General features: G+C 33.2%; 1 protein-coding gene across 4 annotated transcripts in view; it reads left to right on the plus strand.

Moving 5' to 3' along the window:
- The window catches only part of LOC126878895 (conserved oligomeric Golgi complex subunit 4), a 234,484-nt gene that overhangs the window by 174,073 nt on the left and 33,419 nt on the right, over positions 1-26,992 (plus strand). For 3 of the 4 annotated variants that reach the window (XM_050641789.1, XM_050641792.1, XM_050641790.1), the window contains exon 8: positions 505-690. The exons of the other annotated variant lie outside the window; for it this stretch is intronic. In XM_050641789.1, the coding sequence (XP_050497746.1) occupies positions 505-690 (186 nt within the window). The remainder of the gene's footprint in view (positions 1-504; positions 691-26,992) is intronic. 4 annotated transcript variants of the gene reach the window in all.

Genomic DNA, 26,992 nt, shown 5'->3' on the forward strand with positions numbered 1-26,992 from the left:
TTTGATGGAATTTTATGAGAATGGCGGATCAAATATTAAAATTTGTCCAACTGATTGAAAATTATCAGTATTTATATAATAATACCCAAACAAGAGTACTCCAGAAAAATGTGTGGAATTTAGAGTCATCTTCCGACAACTCTTTGGCGGCAATAAATAACCTTCTGTTGTAGTTTTTGTAGATATAAGGATGCACCCAAAATTTCCTCTGTTTCTTTTTTTTGCGGTGGCGAAGATAATTTAACAAATGTAAGTCCTCTTCATCACTTAACATCTTTGCAACTACTGTAAAAGCATGGAAAACCTTAAAACAAGACGATCACATGCCGCTTGCAAATCGATTCGTTTGCGGATTTTAAAGCGTAAAGGAATCGTCGCTGCATGACGAAACTTATACGCGTCTATGACGATACGCTTCGTGTGCAGAATCCCTAAGTCTCTTAGATAGCTGGTACACCACTTTACCGCATATATTTTAATCACACCCTTTTGTTGTTTTTTAAGGATGAACTATCAGCGTATGAAGCAGGCGAATCATTTGTTCAAACGTTAATAATGAATTTAGAAACATTACTTTCATCATTTAAGGATATTCTGACGAGTTCCAATTATGACACCTTTACGCAAATCCTTACTACCGAAGTAACACAAAGATTGGAAAAAGTTGTCATGAAAAGTAGTTTTAACAGGGTTAGTATCACATACACAAAACATATCCATACATACGCACACATACGCACAAGCCAATACACACATTCACAAACTTAAATCGCATGCACACTTATCACACACAAATTGTATGTCAGGTACTTACTATATCAAATCTTATAAACTGCGTTCGCTCAACTCAGACTCATTTTGGCAGATTCAGAGTAGGAAACATACAACACAAAAATTCCTACCTCACACTATTAACAGCTCAAATAAACTTACTCTTTCATTAAAAGAAGAAGAATTATTGGAATAGTTGGAGAGTATACTAAACTCATACAATTTTGTGGAATTTATTTCCTCAAAATATTTTTATTTTGTACAATAAATAATTTTCTCATTTGATATCAGTACATTATATACAATGGTGTAGATAAATAATTATTGAATGGCGTATGATTTATGTTATTTAGTTTTGCTTACTCTTAATATTGGCTATAGTACGTCCACTCTAGCTTTTCCCATTCACGCAATTATTTAACTACTTTTTATAGTAGGTCTCTTTTTAACTCAAAGAAATTAGTATCGCAAAAATTAAGCCTCTTTTCCATAGAAATCACAATAAGTTAAACAAGGGTAAACAATATTGAATGTCTTTGATAGCTTATGAATTTTGACGTTTATTTATTTTCAATGACAGTGGCAGTTTTTTTATTTACTTGCCTTTATTATTTAATAAGTTAAACAAGGATAAACAATATCGAATGTCTGATAGCTTATGAATTTTGACGTTTATTTATTTTCAATGACAGTGGCAGTGAATTGGGATACACAGCATCTCAGTAAACATCATATTAAAAATAAACCTTTTAATAATAATTAAATGCCCGTGGTAATGTTTGTTTTTAATAAATACGATTAACCTAGTTTTGCATCGATGTATGCTAGTATTTGATACAAGGTCGAGTTGCAATAATATTCAGTGGGTGTTTATTAACAGTCAGCACTTTTGAATCACGTTCACCTTGGCTTACCAAAACAGTAAATAAACAATAATCGACTTTAATTATATTTTTACGAGAACAGATAAATCAATTAGCAGTTGAGATTCGAGGGGGTAACATCGATTTCAAGTAAATACTATACCACCAGTTACTTTCTGTGATATATTTAACGTGTAAATAAATGTATTAACAACGAACGATATTTACTACATCAACCCTCATAGTCGGGGTAACCACCCCTAAGTGTCCAGGGTGGCTCAGAAGACAGGAGCCACCATATGGCGACCCAAGACCAGGCGAGAACGTAAGGAACAAGCAGTCTAGAACGAAAAATGGGAAAACACGTCAATGTTCTTGCACCTCGACCACCCTAGATAACAGTGGGGTGCCCACATAAAAAGGATGGAGACATCAGGCCCGAGACGGAGATGATTATGGTATGGAGATGGAACTTCGTCTGGACAATGGACAATGCTATGGGACGTGCAGCGAGGACTTTTGGGTGATACGAACAAAGACGTTTAAAGTGGTAAGTCCATGTTAGCTATTTTTATGGTATTTCCTGATTCGTATAAAGTATAAAGTAATATTAACGTAATTATAATTTAAGACGCACATTACCTTTTAAGTTTTACCTATTTTTACTTAATTATTCTATTTTAATTTCCTTATGATACCAATATTTGCCAAAATATACAGAATTTTTTTTAACCCTGATATTAGTTATTATAGGACGTAATGATACATTTTTATTTGATACTGATTTTTATATGATTTTTTTATATATTTACCAACATATTTTATCTTTGCTGATTCTTATCCATTTATTATTGGACTACTGATTTTTATTACATTTTTATTGGTCTACTGCTTTTAATGGTGATTTATATTGAGTGATATACTGATTTTTTTTTATGGCATTTTACTATATTTTTTACTATTTTTGACATAATATTTTTCATATATATTTACTATACCTCGTAAGACTGTCAAATTTATGCGTTCGTTACGGGTACAAGAATAAGAAAATTATGAATAAATGAGTAGCAACAAAGCTACTTGGGAAGACTTCGTCAAAATAGTTGAGGAGATTACGCAAGAAGTAACAATGCAAAGCAAAAGGGTCTTGAAGAAGAAAGTACCTAAATCTAAGGATATACAAGAAGAAGTAACGACACAGTTAATTAAATTGTATAACAAATTCACACATTTAACGAAGAAAAATTGGGAAGCGCTATCGGACAAACAAAGAGAAACGTGCAACAAATATTTCGGAAAAATAAGAGACAAAGTTATACGCTCATTTCAAGCTGTAAACTTAAGAACAGTAGTTCCAAGTTCAATACACCAACCAATCGACAAGGAAATAGAGGAAGAACAAAGCGACGAAGAAGTAGAAGAGGAAAAAAGTGACGAGGAGATAGAGGAAAAAATTGACGAGGAAATAAAAGAGGGAAAAAGCGACATAAAACAAGATATAAAAATATTAAACATGGCTCTGACAATCAACGAATTTTTGAATATTGCAAGCAAGGTATTGCCCAACGAGTTTGGTGGAAGCGCAGGGAAACTACAACCATTTTTAGACGCATTAGAGTTACTTGGAAAAATAGCAGAAGGACATGAAGAAACAGCAATAACATTAATAAAAACAAGATTGACTAATAAGGCTAGAAACCTGATAACCACAGAGGATACGATCCCACTTATAGCAGCGGCACTGAAGAAGGAAGTAAGAGGCGACAATCCGAAAACGATAATAGACAAGTTAGCAAAGAAAAGGCAAGGAAACAAAGATGCAGCAGTGTACGCATCCGAAGTAGAGGAATTAGCGGAACAGTTGAAGGTAGCATACATAGCGGAAGGAATGCCATTGGAGCTAGCGAAAAAATACACAACGGAAACAGTCGTAGCAACAATGAAGCGAAACGTTAATACGGATAGAGCAAAGTTAATACTGGAGGCAGGTAATTTCACAACACCGCAGGAAGTAGTATCTAAATTTTTATCGATTGATACGACAGAGGAGAACACACAAGGAAGAGTGTTCAATTATAGGACGAATTATGAAAATAGGAGAGGACAACAGCAATACCGAAGAGGATACCATAACAAATACGACAGAGGAAGAAGAAATAACTTCGGACAACGGAACGAAGGAGAAGAAACAGGAAACCAACGGAATTATTCCAACAGAGGATATAGACAATTCAACAACCAAACATACAGAGGAAACCAGAGAGGAGGACGAAACAGAAACGTAAGGCTACTTGAGTTAGAAGACAGACAAGAGGAAACAGAAAACCAGCAGTTGGGGTTTTGAATGAACAAAACAAGGAAAGTACACAGTCAGAAGTGGAATATAATATTTACAACTTCGACTTAAACCTAACGAATTTTGTACAAATGAAAACAGGAATCCTAGAAAACACAAATACCTTTATCATAGACACAGGAGCTGATATTTCAATACTGAAGTGTTCACAAGATTTTATGAAGGAACATGTGAAACCAAACACAAAAGCGAAAATAAAAGGAGTAACTAAAGGAGAATTACAAACAATGGGAGAAGTTGAAACAACGCTAGAAGTAAGAGGATCTCGATTTGAGCATATCTTTCAGTTAGTGGAACCTAGCTTTCCTATTCCAACCGACGGAATCATTGGGAGAGACTTTATTTCAAATTTTCAATGCATACTAGACTACGCTAACCTTAAAATGCACATTAAAGAGGACAACGATTGTTACATTAGTACAAACATTTTGGATAATATAGATAATGACACGATAATAATACCGCCTAGATGTGAAATTTACAGAGTTGTAAAAATTTTTCAAACGCTGAAGAACGACAGGATAGTGGAACAACAAGAAATACAACCAGGAATATTCATAGCGAGAGCAATTATTTCAAGTAATAATCCGTACATCAAAATTTTGAACACAACCTACGAAACAGTAAAAGTAGAGACAAACGAAATCAAAACATTAGACATTAAATTATTCAACATATATAGACTGATCAACGACAGCAAGGATAGGAAAAAGGAATTACGGGAATCATTGAAGTTAGACATTCCAGAATACATACGCGATAAGTTAGTATCTTTATGTGAAGATTATTCAGATATATTCGCCCTAAGGCATGACATGCTAACATGTAACAACTTCTACGAGCAGAAACTGAGAGTTAAAGACCAAACTCCGGTATACATTAAAAACTATAGGACACCTCATGCACAAACAGAGGAATTAAACCGGCAAGTACAAAAGCTGAGAGACCAAGGGATAATAGAACCGTCTACATCAGAATACAACAGCCCAGTAGTACTGGTACCGAAAAAGGCGATAGATGGAAATAAAGCATGGAGATTATGCATAGATTTTAGACAACTGAACAAGAAAATAGTCACAGACAAATTTCCTTTACCAAGAATATACTCGATATTAGATCAACTAGGAAGAGCAAAATGGTTTTCAGTTATAGACTTAATGTCAGGTTTTCATCAGATACCATTAGAAAAATCATCGAGAAAATACACATCGTTTAGCACAGAAAATGGAGCACTTCAATTTACCAGATTACCTTTTGGATTAAATGTAAGCCCAAATAGTTTTTCAAGGATGATGTCAATAGCATTTTCGGGATTAACACCGGACAAAGCATTTCTTTACATGGACGATATAGTAGTAATAGGAATATCCGAAAAACATCACCTAGACAACCTGAAAAAGACATTCGAGACATGTCGAAAATTCAATTTGAAACTTAACCCAGGAAAATGTCAATTTTTTAGAAGAGAAGTAACATATTTAGGACATGATCTTTCTCAGGAAGGAGTATCACCAGACAAAGCGAAATATGCAACGATTGAATAATACCCGACACCTAAGACAGCGGAAGAAACAAAAAGATTCGTAGCATTTTGTAACTATTATAGACGTTTTATTCAAAATTTTGCTGAAATATGCAGACCACTCAACAGATTATCAAGAAAAGGAGTAAAATTTTTTTGGTCAGAAGAATGTGAAAAGGCATTCAATAAGCTTAAATCATCTCTGATGAAGCCACCGATCCTAAAATATCCAGATTTCAATAAACAATTCATCCTAACAACAGACGCATCCAACGAGAGTTGTTCAGCAATTTTAAGTCAAGATTATAACGGAATAGACCTACCAATAGCATACGCATCAAGAAGTTTCAATAAAGGAGAATGTAATAAACCTATAATCGTTAAGGAATTACTAGCGATTCATTGGGGAATTAATCATTTCAAATGTTATTTATATGGAGCACCAACATTTTTAGTCAAAACGGATCATAAACCACTAACACATTTATTTGCAATGAAAGAACCAACTTCGAAACTTACAAGAATCAGATTAGATTTAGAGGAATACGATTTCGAAATAGAATACATAACAGGGAAAAATAACTATGCAGATAGTCTTTCAAGAATAACATTACATCAACTAAAGAACCTATACATAGACAATACCCATATATTAGCTATAACACGAGCTCAAGCAAGAGAAAAAAAGAAGGAAGCAAGGCAAACGAAGGCAGAAAGTGAACTCGCACTACAGCCAGAAGCCCACAAACAAACAGTAAGAAAGGTACTAAACAATTTAGAGGCGCATAGACTATAGTCCAGAAAGCCACTGCGCATCCGCTAGGAAAAATATTCTAATTCAGATTTTTTGCACAATCTTACTCAAAAAGGACTCCTTTTAACAAATTTGCATGTTGCCAGGACCAAAAGGTGGTCAAAAATTTTTTAAACGTTTTTTTTTTGTTTTTTTCCTAAAATTATTTTTTTTGCATGGAAAAAAGTTTTTTTAGGTTTTTTGGATCATTCCAAACAGAAAAGGTTTTTAGTAACTTTTCTCTAAAAATGATAGTTTTTGACATATAAGCGATTAAAAATTGAAAAATTGCGAAATCGGCCATTTTTAACTCTCAAAAACTATGTGAAAACTGAAAATTTGAATGTTGCCAAGGTAGGTAGATATTCTTTAAACATCGATTGATGAAATCCCGAAGAGTTTTTTGCAATACTATATTCAAAACTCCTATTTTTTTTTAATTGCTAATCAAGCGTGCTCGACACTATTTTCCACCGACAGTATGGTGCAAATGAAAGGAATAAATTCGTTATTTCGTAAACCGGCGACTTTAAGGAAAAATCCCGAAACAGGTCGATTTTTATTTTTAAATTATGATATTGTGGCATATATGGTATACTAGTGACGTCATCCGTCTGGGCGTGATGACGTAATCGATAATTTTTTTAAATGAGAATAGGAATCGTGTGGTAGCTCATTTGAAAGGTTCTTCAATTCTCTATTCAGTAATGTAAACATTTACATAATTATTTATACAGGGTGTCCTTCTACTTCTTTTTTTGTCAAATAATTTAATTTAATAAAATTTTTTTGGACACCCTGTATAAATAATTATGTAAATGTTTATATTACTGAATAGAGAATTGAAGAACCTTTCAAATGAGCTAGCACACGACCCCTATTCTCATTTAAAAAAATCATCGATTACGTCATCACGTCCAGATGGATGACGTCACTAGTATATCATATATGCCACAATATCATAACTTAAAAATAAAAATCGACCTGTTTCGGGATTTTTCCTTAAAGTCGCCGGTTTACGAAATAACGAATTTATTCCTTTCATTTGCACCATACTGTCGGTGGAAAATAGCGTCGCGCACGCTTGATTAGCAATTAAAAAACAAAGAAGTTTTGAATATTGTATTGCAAAAAACTCTAAGGGATTTCATCAATCGATGTTTAAAGAATATCTACCTACCTTGGCAACATAGTTTTCACATAGTTTTTGAGGACTAAAAATGGCCGATTTCGCAATTTTTCAATTTTTATTCGCTTATATGTCAAAAACTATCATTTTTAGAGAAAAGTCACTAAAGAACTTTTCTGTTTGGAATGATCCAAAAAACCTAAAAAAAACTTTTTTACATGCAAAAAAAATAATTTTAGGAAAAAAACAAAAAAAAAACGTTTAAAAAATTTTTGACCACCTTTTGGTCCTGGCAACATGCAAATTTGTTAAAAGTAATCCTTTTTGAGTAAGATTGTGAAAAAAATACGAATTAGAATATTTTCCCTAGCGGATGCGCAGTGGCTTTCTGGACTACTACCAATTTTGTCTTTTGGAGCAGAACTAATCTCACCAAGGCTGAGCATTAGGGTCAAAAACAAAATAAAGTGCAGCAAGAGCATAGCCACAGGATTCAATCATTTCGATTTAAACCAAATGTTGGCACAGCTTGATAAGCTGGCGGTAGAGAATGCAGTACGTAAAGTAAAAATATACGTAAACGATATTATTTTTAAAGTGTGCACAATTGAGGAATTTATTGAACAAGGAAACAAAATATTAAAGAATGTTGAAATATACATATGTGAAGTACCAGAAACAATAGAAGAAGACAAAGAAAAACACAGGCTAATAGAAGAATATCACAATCATCCGATGTTTGGAGGACACGTAGGAAATAACAGACTAATAAAGAAGCTAAAAGCAAGATTTAGATGGAAAAATTTGGAAAAAGACGTAAGAAAATACGTTAAACAATGTCATAAATGTCAAATTAATAAACCGAAAAAAACACATGTCGAAGAATTCGTGATATCGGACACTTCTTCCAAACCATGGGACATAGTATACATAGATACGATAGGTCCATTCACTCTAAAAGTAACGAAGGTAATAGATACTGTATAACAATGTTATGTGAACTTACTAAATACGCGGTCAGCATACCCGTGTGCAATAAAGAAGCAGATACAATAGCCCGAGGAATTTTTGATCATTTCATACCAACATACGGACTCATGAAGCAAATAAGAACAGACCAAGGCACAGAATATAAAAATGAAGTAATGCAGGAATTAACAAAGCTATTAAAAATAGATCACAACTTCTCAACGGCATACCATCCACAGTCCATTGGAAGTTGCGAAAAACTACACAGAACATTAAACGAGTACGTAAGAGCATTCATAGATGAAGGCAGAGAAAATTGGGATGTGTGTTGCAGGATGTTCACATACTGCTACAATACAACCCCTAATGGTAGGGGAGCAAAGTATGCTAAATGTGCAGTCATTCGAGCGCTTTGGGGACCTATTGGGTTGTGAAGAGTAGGTCCTAAAACCAAAAAAAGTTAAGTAAAGTTTTCCATTTTAGTGGGCGCTTGCCATTTTTTAATTTAATTTTTCATTTCCAACAATCGTTTTTCCGATTATAACGCCATCGATCCATAATTCGAAAAAATGTTTTGAATAAAAGTTACTTATTTTTACGTAAGGAATCCAAATCTGCAATAAAAAATGGGGGCTCCTATTTAAGATTTTAAAGTAACCCCCCACCCCACTCCCGTGGGGGGTTGTGTTTAGTACCATCCGATAGATTTTTCAAAAATATTGAATAAGTGCATTTTACAGTTTTTCGATCTGATGTTCATTTCGCGAAATATCGCGGGATTCGTATTTAAAATATTAAATTTACCCCCCACCCCTCTCCGTGAGAAGTCGTATTTGGTATTCCGATAGATTTTTAAAAAATATTAAGCACATATTTTTTAGTTTTTCGATCTGTCATTAATTTCGCGAAATATTCGCTTTTTTCTTGTTAAACTTTGGGGCTCACCCATTTCCTTACGCCCGGCTCAAATCGTCAGATTTTTGAAATATACACTCTTTTGCATGTACTTAACTTACCTTATCTTAATCTGACAATTTCGAGTTTTTTTAAGGATAGATTTTTTTTTTCGGGCCCCCTTAACGAACTCCCCTGTGTTAAGAGCCAATATATGGTAGAGGTACATCTGCAGTGTACCAGGTTTCTCCCCATATGATAATCTGACGCGCTCGAGTAACTGCAAAAATCCCCGCTTGGGCTCCCCTACCATAACGCGTATCATGGTTACACACCGTTTGAACTATTATATGGCAGGAAGGTTAACCTACCAGAAGACCTTACACAGGAGGTTCAACCATGTTACAATATAGATGCTTACTACAATGAGTTACGTTACAAACTACAAAGCGCACACGAGAGAGCTAGAACCTTCTTACTAAAGCACAAAAAAGAGCGACAAGAAAAGAATAAGCTCAAAGCAACACCACAACACTTTAAAATAGGAGACCTAGTCCTGGTAAAAAGGGAAGAGAATGGTAAGTTTGATAGTCTTTATGTAGGCCCTTTCACAATAACACAGGTAAATAATGTTAATTGTAAGATCAGATCGGAAAACAATAAAATCAAGGAAATACATAAGAATAGATTATATGCTTACAATCCGAGAACACCGTGAGTGACAAGTGAAACGGGAACAGTGTAGATAACGAACATTTTCACTTTTATTTTTTTTGTATTTAATTAGTATTTATAGGAAAAATGTATATATTGTACTTCGTAAAACGCAGCAAGTAATTAGTGGTACTATTAGAAAAATTTTCTTTTCCGTAGTCAGAAAATTTTCGGGGGAAGGGGAAGATGAATTGGGATACACAGCATCTCAGTAAACATCATATTAAAAATAAACCTTTTAATAATTAAATGCCCGTGGTAATGTTTGTTTTTAATAAATACGATTAACCTAGTTTTGCATCGATGCATGCTAGTATTTGATACAAGGTCGAGTTGCAATAATATTCAGTGGGTGTTTATTAACAGTCAGCACTTTTGAATCACGTTTGGGTTACCAAAACAGTAAATAAACAATAATCGACTTTAATTATATTTTTACGAGAACAGATAAATCAATTAGCAGTTGAGATTCGAGGGGGTAACATCGATTTCAAGTAAATACTATACCACCAGTTACTTTCTGTGATATATTTAACGTGTAAATAAATGTATTAACAACGAACGATATTTACTACATCAACCCTCATAGTCGGGGTAACCACCCCTAAGTATCCAGGGTGGCTCAGAAGACAGGAGCCACCATAGCAGTTTTTTTATTTATTTGCTTGTATTGTTTATTTGGTTTAATGTCTGACTGGTATATTATTTAACAAGTAATGACATGACTTCGAAGTCAGTTAAATATGATATTATAATGCCCTTGAGTGTTATTTTGAAAAATAACGCCCTTGAGCATTAAATTTAAATAACTAGTTAAATACTGTCAAGTTGACAAATAAAAACCTAAGTAAAACTATGGTTACCACAATTACGTTACGACTATTGCTGCTAAATGTAGGTACTTATTTGAAAACTAATTAATTCAAAATTCATTCAAATTTTTTGCATATAAAGAAGAATTTAGTCGGACATTAAACGTTGAAGGCACCACGGGTATTATAGATAATAACGCTTTCGGTCAACGTATATACCTCAAGCGTTATTATCCTTATAATACCGTTGGTAATACCTTAACAACTATTATAAATCAATAAAGTTTTATTTGTTTATCAATAAAGTTTTATTTGTTTATCAATAAAGTTTATTTGGTTTTATATTTATAAAAAATAAATATCATATTTCAGTTAAATAAAGGAGGAGTTGCAATACTGACTTTTGGATCCCCAGACAAAGACAAGTATTAGTAATATCGTAGTGTTGATAACTCAATTTGTCATTTTGTGAAAAATTTGCATTTGTATCACAGTTTCCCCAAAGGATTGATATATTAAAAATATTAATTGTTTTTTATGTATTTCTCTCGATAGTTTTGTATTTCTCAACCTTAGGTAATATTAAATTTTATTAACAATAGTAATTTTGTTGTTGTGGCCTTTTTTAAATTTATTTATTACCTTTCTATATTTATCTTTATATTCGTAATAGACTGTATGGTGCTCAAGCTGTATAATGTTGAGTCCATCAATCTCCTCAATAGTGAAAAAATATTAAACACTTCAATAAATTAACTGTATGCGATACGTTCACGGGATAATAGCCATTTCGTAATTATTACCACTGACATTCTGACAGTACGTACCAATTAAACACATCGACGTACGTTTCACTTTATTTTTTTATTCAACTTGTTTGACAATGAATCGCGACGCATGGGAAAAGTTAGAGTGGAAGAACATATGAGCTCCCGTGTTTGGTTTTATAGTAATTTCCAGCCACATCTTGTCTGTCAAAATATAACTAACTCCGGGAAAAAAATTGAAGGCACTCGTGGGAGTGCCGACAGAAGTGAAAACTTCTTATCGTAAATAAATTACGAGCTCAATGCTTTTTCCCCATCCAAAAACAAGAGCTATATCTATATCATATACGCGATGCGTATGCCCTATGCTATTTATGTATACATACACATAATTTATATACGTACAAAATTTATTTCAGCGAAATGATGACGGTCGCAAATTCAATATTTCCCCATCCAAGAAGTGCACAACGTCCCTAAATAAATTTTCAATTTAAAAATTTATTTCGTCGAAACGATGAAGTTGCCTAATTTAATAATTTTTCTCCATCCAAAAAGTGCACCAAAAAACGTCCCTCAGGAAGTTTTCACTTCAAAAATCAATTTCATCGAAGTGATGACGGTAGCGATGACGGTCGCTAATTTAATACTTTTTTTCATCCAAAAAGTGCACAACGTCCCTAAAGAAATTTTCACTTCAAAAATTGATTTCGTCGAAGGGATGACGTTCGCTAATTTAATACATTTTTCCATCCAAAAAGTGCACAACGTCCCTAAAGAAGTTTTCACTTCAAAAATTTATTTCGTCGAAGCGATGACGGTCGCTAATTTAATAATTTTTCTCCATCCAAAAAGTGCACAACGTCCCTCAAAAAGTTTTCACTTCAAAATTTTTTTATCGAAGCGATGACGTTAGCTAATTTAATACTTTTTTCCATCCAAAAAGTGCACAACGTCCCTAAAGAAGTTTTCACTTCAAATGTTTATTTCGTCGAAGAGATGACAGTCGCTAATTTATTACTTTTTCCCATCCAAAAAGTGCACAGCGTCCCTAAAGAAGTTTTGACTTCAAGATTTATTTCGTCGAAGTGATTACGGCTGCTAATATAATAATTTTTCCCATCCAAAAAGTGCAGAACGTCCCTCAAGAAGTTTTCACTTCAAAAATTTTTTTCATCTAAGCGATGACGTTAGCTAATTTAATACTTTTTTCATCCAAAAAGTGCACAACGTGTCCCTCAAGAAGTTTTCACTTCAAAATCAGTTTCATCGAAGCGATGACGGTCGCTAATTTAATACTTTTTCCCATCTAAAAAGTGCACAACGTCCCCAAAAAGAAGTTTTCACTTCAAATGTTTATTTCGTCGAAGAGATGACAGTCGCTAATTTATTACTTTTTCCCATCCAAAAAATGCACAGCGTCCCTAAAGAAGTTTTGACTTCAAAATTTATTTCGTCGAAGTGATGACGGCCGCTAATATAATAATTTTTCCCCATCGAAAAAGTGCACAACGCCCTCAAGAAGTTTTCACTTCAAAAATTTTTTTCATCTAAGCGATGACGTTAGCTAATTTAATACTTTTTTTCATCCAAAGAGTGCACAACGTCCCTAAAGAAGTTTTCACTTCGAAAATTTATTTCGTCGAAGCGATGACGGTCGCTAATTTAATAATTTTTCCCATCCAAAAAGTGCACAACGTCCCTCAAGAAGTTTTCACTTCAAAATCAGTTTCATCGAAGCGATGACGGTCGCTAATTGAATACTTCTTCCCCATCTAAAAAGTGCACAACGTCCCCAAAAAGAAGTTTTCACTTCAAAAATTTATTTCGCCGAAGCGATGACAGTCTCTAATTCAATATTTTTCCCCAACTAAAAAGTGCACAATGTCCCTAAAGAAATTTTCACTTCAAAAATGTATTTCGTCGAAGCGATGACGGTCGCTGATTTAATACTTTTACCCCATCCAAAAAGTGCACAACGTCCCTCAAGAAGTTTTCACTTAAAAAATTTATTTCTTCGAAGCGATGAAAGTCTGCTGTAGAAAGAGTGAGGTGCTACGACTACCTCGGCACCATAGTAAACGAAGAATGGGCCAACAACCAAGTAAGAGCGCGCATCGGAAAAGCTAGATCAACCTTGAACCGTATGGGGGCCTTTTTCAAGAGCCACAACCTTTCTCTTGGTATAAAAATAAGAATGCTGAGATGCTACGTCTTCTGTCCTTTTTTATGGTGTTGAATCCTGGACCTTGAACGAAGATATGATCCTAAAATTGAAAGCATTTGAGATGTGGCTATATGGGATAATTCTTAAAATCCCATGGACTGATCGAGTCACAAATTATTAGATCCTTAGAAGAATGGGGAAGAACCGAGAGGTACTAACCACCATCAAATCTCGAAAGTTGGAATACTTTGGACACATGCGAAATGAATCCAGATATGCCCTCCTACAAGCCATCCTGCAAGGAAAAATATTTGGAAAGCGAGGTCCAGGAAGAAAAAGAATATCCTGGTTAAAGAACCTCAGAACCTGGTTCAACACAACATAATACGTGCAGCTTTTCCGCGTTGCTGCAGAAAAAGTGAAGATTACCATGATGATCGCCAACATTATTCACGGATAGGCACATCAAGAAGAAGAAGGGAAACTGAAGTTTTTTTATGGAGGGATGGATATCACGAAGCTTAGAAGGAATTTTGTTCCAGTGATCTTGCCAAGATATTAGGATAGTATTTAAAAAAAAACGACTGTAGATCTATATGTCACTGTATGTTTTCAGTTTTTTAGTAGAAAAAAAGGCTTGTTTTGCAAAGTGGTCGGCGAGTTCGTTACCAGAGATTCCCACATGAGACGGAATCCAGATCATGGTTATGGTTACTCCCAGTGAGATTAGACTATCGAAAGAGTTTTGGATAGCTTGGACCAACGGATGTACCGTATACATACTTTTTATAGAATAGATAGACGCTAAAGAGTCCTGGAGATAGAGAGTTTGCGGCTTGGAGAATAGAGAATAATTCGGCTGTAGGTTAATTTGGTGCGAAAAAAGTCAAGTTGATTATTCCGTGTCGCTAATTACTATTAATAATAGTAATTCCGTAATTAATAGAAAAACAAAAAAACAATTATTCACATCGGACTTTATCTTCCGATCCCGCAACGGACCTAAAGATTATGAAAAATATGAAATTTTATCTTTTTTTCAAAAATTTTTATTCATCCTTCGTATACGAAGGATGAATAAAAATGCTATAGTAAAATTTAATTACAGTTGGCATGGTTGAGTGTTAAAAAAAATACTTTTACAAATTTAACAAATATCTTCCGATCCCGCAAGGTCATGAAAATATATAAAAATTTGAAATTTTTGATGATTTTGATAAATTAAAAAGCATTTAGTTATCTCATTTTTCTGTTACATTGTGAAGCTCTTCGCTTGTGTAGATATCGTATGACAATATTTGAACAACCCAGAATTCAAAACAAGGGTTTGTTACGCCACTGACATATTTCAAATTAACAATAATTTTTTAATTCTTCGTTGCATTTGTGACAAACAATCTATCTTCCCTTTTTTCATACTACGCGCCGTTTTCATGCAAAAAATAAAATATCTTAATATGTACTTCCAAAGTATTTGAATTGTTTTTATCGATGTACCAGTTACGAGTAACTATAATGTAGATTGTATAGAAACAACATAGTAGTTCTAATACTTTGTAAGGGTTAAGATGTTTTATTTCTTGCATAAAAATGGCGCGTCGTGTGAAAAAATGGGAAGACAAATGTTTTGTCACAAATGGAACGAGGAATTCAAAAATAATTGTTAATTTAAAATATGTCAGTGGCGTACTATCTTTTTTTCTTTAATAAGTTTAGACCATTACCCGCATGCGCGCCAATGATGAATATAAAATTCTTAATTGTATGTCAAAAAATGCACAATAACTACCTCTTAGAACCTGCCAAATTTTATTACAATGTTGCCAGTAGTTTCGGCAATATCGTAAAAAATGTGTAAAATTTTGTTTTTTTTAACGCCCTGTATCGTGAAAATGGATGGCATTACAAAAAATTTTTATTTAATTGTTTTTCAGTTTTTTATCTATTCTAGTGACGGTGTTACCTTTTTTTAAACACCATGTATAAACTTGTATCAAAAAGCGAAAAAAAAAACAAAAAAATGCGGTTTTTAATTTTTAAAACTACGTTTCACCAATTTTAAAAGTCTGAAAAAATTCAGGGTGAAACATTATACAAAAATACACAATATAAATTTTTTTCGTGAAAACGAATCTCTTAGTTATTTTTTTATACTCATTTAAAATTTTAAAATCGTCCTGAAATTAAAATTTCCCGCCAAAAATAAAAAAAAGACAGAACTTTTTGAAACTTACAACTTTTCTACTTAAAGTACTAGCTCTTGATGCGGCTGAGATAAAAAATAAAAACATATAAAGCCTATTTAGGCTCTAGGTGGGTCACGTGTCCACCTAGGGGCTAAAAATTTCAGAAAGTGAGTTTCTCTATATGTGCTTAACTACACCAGGGAAATAAGGCAAAAATATACCATGTTCGGGACACTTGAGCAGCCAGGTTGCAAATGGGTTTTTTGGGTACTATATATCTAATACATTATAAATACAAAAATGCCCGTCACAGTTTGGACGAGAAATTTAGTTATTAACAAATAAGGGTCAAAAATGAGAGTTTTTTTCGTTTAAATCGCTACAGGTAAAAATTGGGCAATTAAATATCTTATTTATAATATTTTTTTTTATTAGATCAGCCAAGGTTTAAAATAGCGCTTTTTGAATTTTGGTCCGATCATTTGTTGCTTCGGATATTGCAAAATAAAACTAAAATTTTGAAAATAAAAAATTTGCTATAACTTTTGCGAAAATGAATTTAAGACTTTCATATTGCATGAAAAGTTGAATCAAACAGTCCACACAATGCACAAAAAATTTGAAGATAATTCCTCAATTAGTTTAAATATTATTCAATTTGTTTATCGCAAAGAGCTTTTTTTTCGCAATGTTATTGTTCAGAAAATAATGATGATATAGCAATTTTGTGAAAACAATATAAAAGAAGATAGTCATATTTTCAACGCATTTAAAAAAATCGTTAAAAAGTCATTTTTATCACTCAGAAAATATTTTACTAAAATAGAGTCATTTTTGGCTTATAAACAATATGAATACCTTTGTTAAAATTGACTGTAGGCTAAAACTACAATGGAATTTGAAAAACTGGTATTTTTATGCGAATTTTCAAAGAAAAACTTTGCGCATAGGTTAATTACGGTCAAAGTTAGCCACTTTTTTTTTATTTAATTGACGGCTACTTTGTTTATAACAATTAAGCAACCTAACTTAAGCCATTTTGAAGTTAAAGATATATAGTTTATGTGTGAAAGTTTGAGTAAACTTTGAACCTCAACAAACTGGTTAATAAAGTTTTAAAAATAGCGTCCGAACGAAATTAATTCGTGGTCGGTGGAGGGGAATTAATAAAATCCGTGCACTCAAAAAATGAAACTGATTCTGCAAACATATGCTGCGATTAATATTGCCTGAGCTTGTTGATGGATTTTGATCATAATTTTTTTAATTTGTATGTACTCGTAGTCTTATAGAGTACGTTATGTACACACATCCCCACCTAACATTACAAAATGTTAGGGGGAATTCCCCTTATCATTCAGGGATATGAAAAATAGATTACGACCAATTCTAACACCTACCGAATATACATATATAATTTCATAAAAATCGGTCAAGTGGTCTCGGAGGGGTATGGAAACTAACTCTGTGACAGGAGAATTTTGTAGATGTAAATATATAGGGTATAGGTATAGGCTATTAACAAATAGGGGTTGGTGATAAAGGAGTGAAAATTAAGGGTTGTATTAATTTTTTAATTCTGCATCATATAAAATTAAGATAGATAAGATGAAGTAGTTTTCAATCCTAATAACAATATTATTAATATTTAACAATATTATTAATATTTAAAATTATTAAAATATTACTAAAAGATTTTTAAATTTAAAACTTATTGGTCCATTTTTTTGGTAACACCTCCATGGCTTCTAAAATTTGCAAGCCAGATGGATGTTGAAGCGAAGAAGACAAGAGGGAATTAAAAAAACTTACAATTCACGACCCCGTCTGTTCAGCTGGTAAATTGCAACAGAAAATGGACCTAAGTTACTCAAAGAAGTAACGACCAATATAAAAATAAAATAAAAATTCCATTTTTAATTCTTGGAGGTGTTACCAAGAAAATGGACCAATAAGTTTTCAATTTAGAAATCTTTTAGTAATACTTTAATATTTTTAAATATTAATAATATTGTTATTAGAATTGAAAACTACTTCATCTTTCAATTGCCAGATGACGCTAGTCACCTAGTCCATTCACGTCAGTTGCGGTGTGGGGGATAAACTCTCGGTGTTGATCACTTAAAGTATGGAGAAGCAGGCCTACGCTCTCTCCGATGAGACTCCAACAAGAGTCGAAAATCGTCGATTCAGAGGGCTGGACTGCTCTCCTTATTTTAAGTGAAAAATAAGATTGTTTTGCCTTCGCATTGCAACTGAATTAAAAATGGAATTTTTATTTTATTTTTAAGATAGATAATTTTGTCCAAAAAAATAAAAAAAAAATGTCAGGGGCCCTTATAACTTATGGGTATAAAAAATAGATTAAAACCTCTTCTCGGTCCTATAGGATATACGTGTAAAATTTCATAAAAATCGGCCAAGCCGTTTCGGAGTAGTATGGTAACTAACACTGTTACAGGAGAATTTGATGTATATAGAAGTAACTGCGAATTAAATAATAAATGTGGCTAACTTTGAGCCTAATTAACCTAGGCAAAAAGTTTTTTTGTAAAAATTCGTGTAAAAATACTAGCTTTTGAAATCCTAAAGTAGATTTACTCTATAGTAAATATTAACAAAGCTATTCAAATTGTTTATAAGCCAAAAATGACTATATTTTACTAAACTTTTTTCGGAGTGATAAAAACGACTTTGTAATGATTTTTTTCAAAACTTTGAAAATATAACTATTCTTCTTGCATGTGGTTTCCACAGAATTGCTATGTCATTATTATTTTCTGAACAATAACATTGCAAAAAAAGTTCTTTGCGATAAACAAATTGAATAAAATTTAAACTAATGGACGAATCGTCTTAAAAATTTTTGTGCATTATATGGAATGTTTGTGCAATATGAAAGTCTTAAGGCCATTTTCGCAAAAGTTATAGCACATTTTTTATTTTTGAAATTTTAGTCTTATATTGCAATTTCCGAAGCAAAAAATGATCGGACCAAAATTCAAAAAGTGCCATTTTAAACCTTGGCTGATCTACTAAAATACGAATACTCTAAATAATATATATAATTACCCTATTTTGACCTGTAGCGATTTAAACGAAAAAACTGCCATTTTTGACCCCTATTTGTTAATAACTAAGTTTCTCGTCCGAACTGTGACGGGCATTTTTGTATTTATAATGTATTAGGTATATAGTACCCAAAAAATCCATTTGCAACCTGGCTGCTCAAGTGTCCCGACAAAAACCTTATTTCTCTGGACTAAACGGTGACCTATATGGTATTGGCATCGAGTTAAGGGGCATTTTTCATCATCTTACCTGGCTAGGCCCTTACTACAAGTGTACCTTTTGACGTTAAAAACACAAATATTTTCATTTGAAAGCTGTATAGTTATTTAAACAATCTTTATTTAATCAAATTAAAAAATTTTGTTATAATAAAGAAATTAATTTATTATAACAAAACAAAAGCAAGTTTGACATTTAATAATGCGTTAGTTAGATGGCTCTACTCGAGGTACTTAGGAACAAAAAAAGAATGAAGAAAATTGCTCCATGGGAAGCCGAGAAAATGCATTTTTTTAACGTATACCGATTTTGAACTTTGAGATTACATTTTCTCCAACCTAATTTTTGATTGGAATTTTGCTATTGTTGGCAATTTTCACTCGTAATATCGATAGTTTTTATTATAATAATATATGTTATGAGTATTTTAAAGATATGAAAATTAGTCTGGAGAAAGAGGACCGAAATAAAAAGGTGATGGTTTGAAAATGATGATCCTATTCTTTATATCTTTGCCGTAAATGCCGGTCAACTTTGACCGGTTGTATCTCAGGAACCACTCATCACAATTAAACGTTTTTTCTTTTAAAAGAAGCGTCCTTCCGCTTTTTTTTTTCAATACCGTTTTCGTGATTCCATTTAATTTAATATTTCCCGAGATATTCTATTTGTTTATAAGCCAAAAAATTGTTTATGGTTTTAAAATATTCCTGATGCCGCTTAAATAGTCCAATTTCGATTCTGTAAAGTACATTAGATAGGTACAGTGTCTTTTTATACAAAAATCATAGTTATTCTTATGCATCATAATTATTGTGGCTATTATAGCGACCGTAAATTTTTAAATAACAATTCAATTGTTGCTAAACTGTTCATTCAATTTCCATCGGCTTCTGGAATTATAATCTATACGAAAGGAGCTTTTATATTACCAAGTTATTTAATTATTGACAAACAATTACTTATCTAAAATTTTAGTTGAAAATTAAAGATTTTTTTAAAAAAACCCACATTTTCCGGGGAAAATTTTTGTCGAAGTAAATCGGGAAAAACACGTCTCTATGCAGAATTTAATTATGGTGAATTTTTATTTGGGTGTTTTTGATGTAAATTAAAATCTTTGGAGTTATAGAGCAAAAATTGAAAAAAAAACACGATTTTCGGACGCCATTTTGTTTATAAAAAAAGTAGCACACTATCTGCGGACTTTGCATACCTATATTATTAATATATACAATCATAAGATTCGATTCCAGCGATAAAATTGCTGGTAAATAAGTTTTCCCTATTCTACGATAATCTGCCCAGACTATTAGAATTTGTGGATTTGTTTTATGCTTATCATAATTAGTTAACGTGAGATTAAAATTTGATATCAATTTATTCCAGGGAGGTTTAGGAGATATTGATATTGGGGTTGTGGCTGAAAGATCGATGTTATTCAGATGTGATGAGAGATACTGTGACATAGACGTCGACGTAGCCAGAGGGGAAGTTAATTAGCTTCTCTACATAAACTCTTTGCGGGCTCCACCTGAAGGCTCCAAGGCAAATTCGAAGTGCAGTGTTGTGTACAGAATTAAGTTTTAAATCAGATGGGCTAGCTGACATAAATAAAACTTGAGTAGTCTATTTTAGACCTATTTAGATATTATTTAGTTTACAGTATGTGAGAAAAATTGGCCTGTAGAAATTTGGATCAGTTGAAGGTTTTTTGGCCTTGTTTTTTAACTGGGATAATTTTGCCACGTATTTGGAAATGATTGTTTGGTCCATACTTAATTGTAAATTTCAAGCAGTTCGACTAGACTAGGTCGAGAGAGTCTTTTAATAAAGATAAAGGGAATGTTTTCTGGACCTGCAGCTGAATTTTTGCAACAGTACAATGTTTCTGATAATTCTTTTAATGTAAACGACAGATTTAGAGAGTTTAGATTGGATTTTTTGCAATCAGGTAAACTGGAGTTCAGATTAGTAGACATGGGTAGAGATTTAAAATTTCCGGAAAAATTGGGTGCAGGAAAAAAACCTGTTTTTTCCGGAAACAAACAGTAAAAAATGGAAAAATACGGAATAATTGACATTTGTTACACTATACTAAACACATTCTGCATCCCGTATCAAAATCGATAAATTTAGTAGAATTCGATAGATCTGTAGAATTGTAAATATTTTACCTTAATTTTTAAGACTCCTGTATATATTTTTCTTTAAATATCATTACAAAACACGTAACCACGACGCTCTTAGGGGCAGATGCGGGGGCGTATCTAATCAACGGGTAGTTTAGTAAAAAGATTGTGTTTATTTTCAATCGTTTGGAATCGGACTTTAAGATAAACAGTAGTCGCCTTGACTAATTTTATAGTTTTCGTTTATTGGAAAAAGTCGGTACATACTTTGATTAAATTTTAATAGGTTAGTTCTCACGAAAGCGAATTAAACCATGAGAAGAGGAGATTAGCAGTAAGAGAATTTTGGTTATTGTGGGAAGAATATGGCAGTCAATTTTAAGATCAGAACCGCGACAGTCGTGTTATTGGGGATAAGACGTAAAAAGACGCCTTAAGACGAATATTATGACAAGCCGGTTATAATATTGATTAGACGCAATTATCTCTAAATACATTTATTTTTTTGTAAGAACAAGGACACGTAAATTTTGGTCGCAATTACACAAACACGTTTACATTTCGTCAATTTAATAGTATCTATAATTTAGTTATCTATTTTATTAATTAAAACTGTTAAACATCACATGGACTTTTATTACGATTGTCTTTAAAGATTCCTACATAATTTGGGGGCTCAACCGGGATCTAAGAAAGACAATTTCGTTATAAAGTTCGCGAAATACCGTAAAGTGACGTGTAATTTAAAAAATCGGCTCAAGTGACGTGACGTAATTTTTGGAAACTGTTTATGACTGTTCGTGAAACGTGAAAACTGTTGGTGACTTTCGGACTTTTTTAAACTGTTGGCGACTTTCGGACTTTGGAAACTGTTGGTGAATTGTTGTGTTGGTGGAGTAGAGGCAGGCTAATACAGTGTAGACGACGAGACGCAATCATAGCAAGCAGTATTACCAAGGAGAAATCAGGTGTGTTTTTTCCAATATTTTAAAAGTAATCAAGACACTTTATTCTGGTGTCTGCAAAGTAGAAACCTGACCAAAGATTATTTTTTTCGAGGAACTGTGAACTGGAACTTTGACGATAAACAGTGAATGTTGAGAAAGAACTATCATAAATTATTTTTTCTACAACCGTGTTAAAAATGCAATTTTTAGCACTCCATACGAGCGTTAAAAATGCTACTTTAAGGCACTAGTGCTTTAAAAATTTTATGGCACTGCAGTTCGTATTGACCGTATAGGCAACTTTGATGTAATGTCAATAAAATATAAAAATGGAATGTCAGTTAAGTTCAAGTAAAAGTTTTTGTAGATATTGTCCTGCAATTACGTTTGTAGAGAAAATATTGTATGATATGCGTGTTAAAAAGTACATTCTTAAGGCACTCATGTGAATTGCAGAACTCGCTTCGCTCATTCTGCAAACTTTCACATGCGTGCCTTAAACGTGTACTTTTAACACTTATATCATAAATAACTATAACGATTAACTTTTTTTGTTTTTTCATTGTTTTTTTGTTTATTTCTTTAAATAAATCATAACTTTGTTACTATTTGCAGTAAATATTGATAATTTTGAAGTAAAAGCGACTACAATTCTACAGTTCACAAATACAATTTGGATACGGGAAAAAATAATCAAACTGTTTAGTTAAAAGATAATCTAACTTGTTTTTTTTTATTATTATATACCTTTTTAAAATGCAGTCTAAACAAACTCTTAACGATTTTCCAAAAATTAGTTTAAATCTTAGAAATTTGGCATTAACTGCTGTTTAGGCGTTGCATGTTGTTGCATACGGTGATAAAGGGTTGCCGCGACAAACTAGGAAGAACTTGCGGAATTTTACAAATTTTGCGTGGAATAAAGAATCCGGGGAATATTCCACAAAAATAGACGACGTGAAAAATAAACTAAGTATGCCGGACTTAGTAGCAGTTTTCAATGTTTTGGATCTGAACTACGCTGGTTCAGAGGACGACGTGATTGAACGTATTTGGTCATTTTTAAATGACTTCAATTTTGAAGACGAGAATGACGATGAAGACGAAGACGCTAGCGACGATGACGGTGATAAAGACGTTTATCACAAGGAAAACGGTAAAGAAGTTTACCGAAGACGATGGCTATGAATGATTCATTTGCCTTAACTCTTAGAGACGTAGAAGACAGTATAAGAACTTTCGACGGAAAAGACGATTATCCCATAGGAAAATGGATTGCTAATTTTGAAGAAATTTTCAATCTGATGGGATGGAATGATTTGCAAATGCTAATTTTCGCTAAACGATGTCTAAAAGGAATAGCTAAACTGTATATACAGTCAGAGAAGGGAGTTAATAGCTGGAGGCTCCCGAAGAAAAGACTGAAAACAGAGTTTGGGAACAAAATAAGTAGTGCCGAAATACACAGAATGCTGATGAATAGAAAGAAGAAACAAGGTGAAAGCGCACAGGAATATGTACTAAAAATGAGAGAAATCGTTAGCAGAGGAAACATCGAAAATGAAGTCTTAATGCAGTATATAATTGAGGGAATTATGGACGACCCTGCTAATAAAGTAATATTTTATGGTGCCAAAAATTTCGGTGATTTTAAAGAGAAGATTAAACTGTACGAGTTAATTAAAAAACAGACGACGCAAAAATCAGTTAAAACCGAGACGCATAAAAAGACGTGGACGAACGAGGAAGTAAGACGAGATGAAAGAAGAGCGCCTCAAAGTAGGAATAAAAAGGAAGAAAAATGTTTCAATTGTGGAAGTCAGGGACACAGATCGAGAGATTGTCCTGACAAAGCCAAGGGAGTGAAATGTTTTCAATGCCATCAGTTTGGACATATCTCTTCTAGATGCAATGACAGAGAAGAGGAACCATCAACTTCTGGACATGTAAATGTTATTAACTTAGGCTATAAAAACTCGGTAACATTGAAGGTTGGAAAATTATCACTACGTGCATTATTGGATACAGGAAGTGACATCAGTTCAGTAGGTTCATTTAATAAAATGGTAGAAATTCAAGGAGAGGATTTTAATATTTTGTTTCATGTTATTCCAAGAGCAGAACTAGACGTTGAAATTATTATCGGAAACAATATACTGAGACAAGCGGAGGTTACAATAACCGAAGACGGAATAATTTTATGTAAAAAAAGAGTAGATACTTTTATAAGGAAAATCTGTATAATTTCTGGTTTCAATGAATGCATCTGTTAGTGGTGGTGAATTTTTTATTCTCCAATATTTGCTAGTCAAGTTTTCCATGTTTAATAAAGCCAGATTTGTTAAAAGGTGTGACTTAGTGTTTCTTAGCTTTATACAGTATTTTTGAGCTAAAAATTGTCTACGTAATTTTAATGGGATTTCATTACACTCTGCTAGCATAACGTTTGTTGGAGTGGATACCATTGCACTTAAACATATTCTCAAGCATTTGTATTGTATCGGATCTAATATTTTTAAGTTCGTATTGCTTGCTGATCCATATATCCAACACCCATAGTCCACAACTGACCGAATACAATCATTGTAGAACAATAAAGCTGTTTTGGGGTCTGCACCCCATTTTCTGTTGGTAATACACCTTAGTATATTTATTTATTTTTCACACTTACCTTTGATGTATTGAATATGTTTAGTCCACAGAAGTTTATTATCTAGTATTATCCCTAGATACTTATACTGATTCACCACTGGTATAGTACGCCCATTCGAGGTTACGTTTCCCGGTGCGCGCAATCTATGCCTGGTGAAAAACAATATTGGATTTTTCTGTGGACATTGTCATATTATTTTCATTTCTCCATTGTATAATAATTTCAACTATATGCCTCAATGACCGTAGACAGTCGTCGTAGGTTTTTTGGGTGGAGTATGAATACTAGCAGAATATAAGTTGAATAATGGACTTAATACTTAATAATGGACCTAATAACAGCTCCCATCCCTTCCCGCCGCTCTACCAAGTTTCCAGGCCGGCCGATTTTAAGGACCACATTTTGAAGCTTTGTAGACAACTCCGTTGAAATGAAATCTTTTTTATACACTCACGGACAAAAATATTGCATATTTTGAAATAAAATTTTTTCTGCTTCCCCCGCCCAGTGTCACAGAAATAGGATTTATTTTCCGAATGCGGTCTTTTAATGTATCATATAAATGGTATAATTAAATTTAATATGGGCTATATGGTGGCCAATATAATTTTTAAATTGAATCTCATCAAGGTAAGTGATCACTATTCTACCGACATGAATACCTGCGTTATGGTGCGTTAACAAGAATTTGTTATTCAATATGGCTGGCAAATGGCAAAGCATGATCTTCTAAAATGTTTTTATTGTACATATCAGCTGTCATTCAACCAATCACGTTCACAAGCTCGGTATCTCCTTTCCAAGAAATACCACTCCGTATCACTATGCCGCCGCCACCAAAATTAACACTCTGTATGAGGTTACATTTGGCATACCGTTCACCATATGGAAGCAAGATTTACAAAACTTCGTCTACAGAAGAGTTAACGAACAGTATGTCGGTTGTAACCTCATACAGAGCGTTAGTTTTGGTGGTGGCGGCATAGTGCTACGGAGCGGTATGGCTTTGAAAGGAACACGAACACGTGAAGATGATTAGGCGAATGTCAACTGATATGTACATTGAAACCATTTTAGAAGATCCTGTTTTGTCATTTGAAAGCCATATTGGATAATATGGTGCTAATGCACGTCTTCATGTCGCTATCATAGTGAATACTTACCTTGGTGAGATTCAATTTAAAAATTATACTGGCCCGTATTTAGCCCAGATCAGATTTAAATCCGATTATAGCATTTATGTGATACAGTAATACCTCGACTTACGCGAACCCAGAGTTACGCGATTTTCAAATCTTGTCGATTTGTTATTTGATATGCGATTTTAAAATCATATCGATTCATTATTTAAGCGCCACAAATTCGTTTAGTTATCGACGAGATAGAATTACCACCCACACACTATTGCTCATCCAAAGTAAATATTATATATGTCTGGACTTTTCACACAGAATCAGCGATTTTATTTTGTATTAGGTATTTATTATCTACAGTTTTATCTAATAGAATGGGTGTTTGTTACTTTTATAAAGGAATTTTTTGTTTTATATCTAAGAAGACTTGAAAGAGTAATAGTGTCATCCAATCATACATATATACGAAATTATACCCCGACTTACGCGAATTCGACTTACGCGATTATCGCTCGGTCCCACCTATCGCATAAGTTCGGGGTATTACTGTACTTTAAAACACCGCATTCGGAAAAGAAATCCAATTCCTATAAAGATACGGGGGGGATATTCCAGATACAGGGGGCTAAGGAAAGCAGCACAAAAAATTCATCCCACATGCATATATGCAATATTTTTATCCGTGAGTATATTTGGCACGTTAAAACTTTGAAGAAAGATATCATAAAACTAACACAGGAATCAGGCAAGGAGATTCACTAAGCCCTCTACTGTTTAACATAATGTTGGATGCAATAATAAAACAAGTGAAGAAAAAAAGAGGGTACAAAATGGGCGATAGAGAGATAAAGATACTCTGTTACGCCGATGACACCGTGTTAGTAGCAGAGTGC

Source organism: Diabrotica virgifera, chromosome 1 (assembly GCF_917563875.1).
Source record: "Diabrotica virgifera virgifera chromosome 1, PGI_DIABVI_V3a".
NCBI classification, from domain to species: Eukaryota; Metazoa; Arthropoda; class Insecta; order Coleoptera; family Chrysomelidae; genus Diabrotica; species Diabrotica virgifera.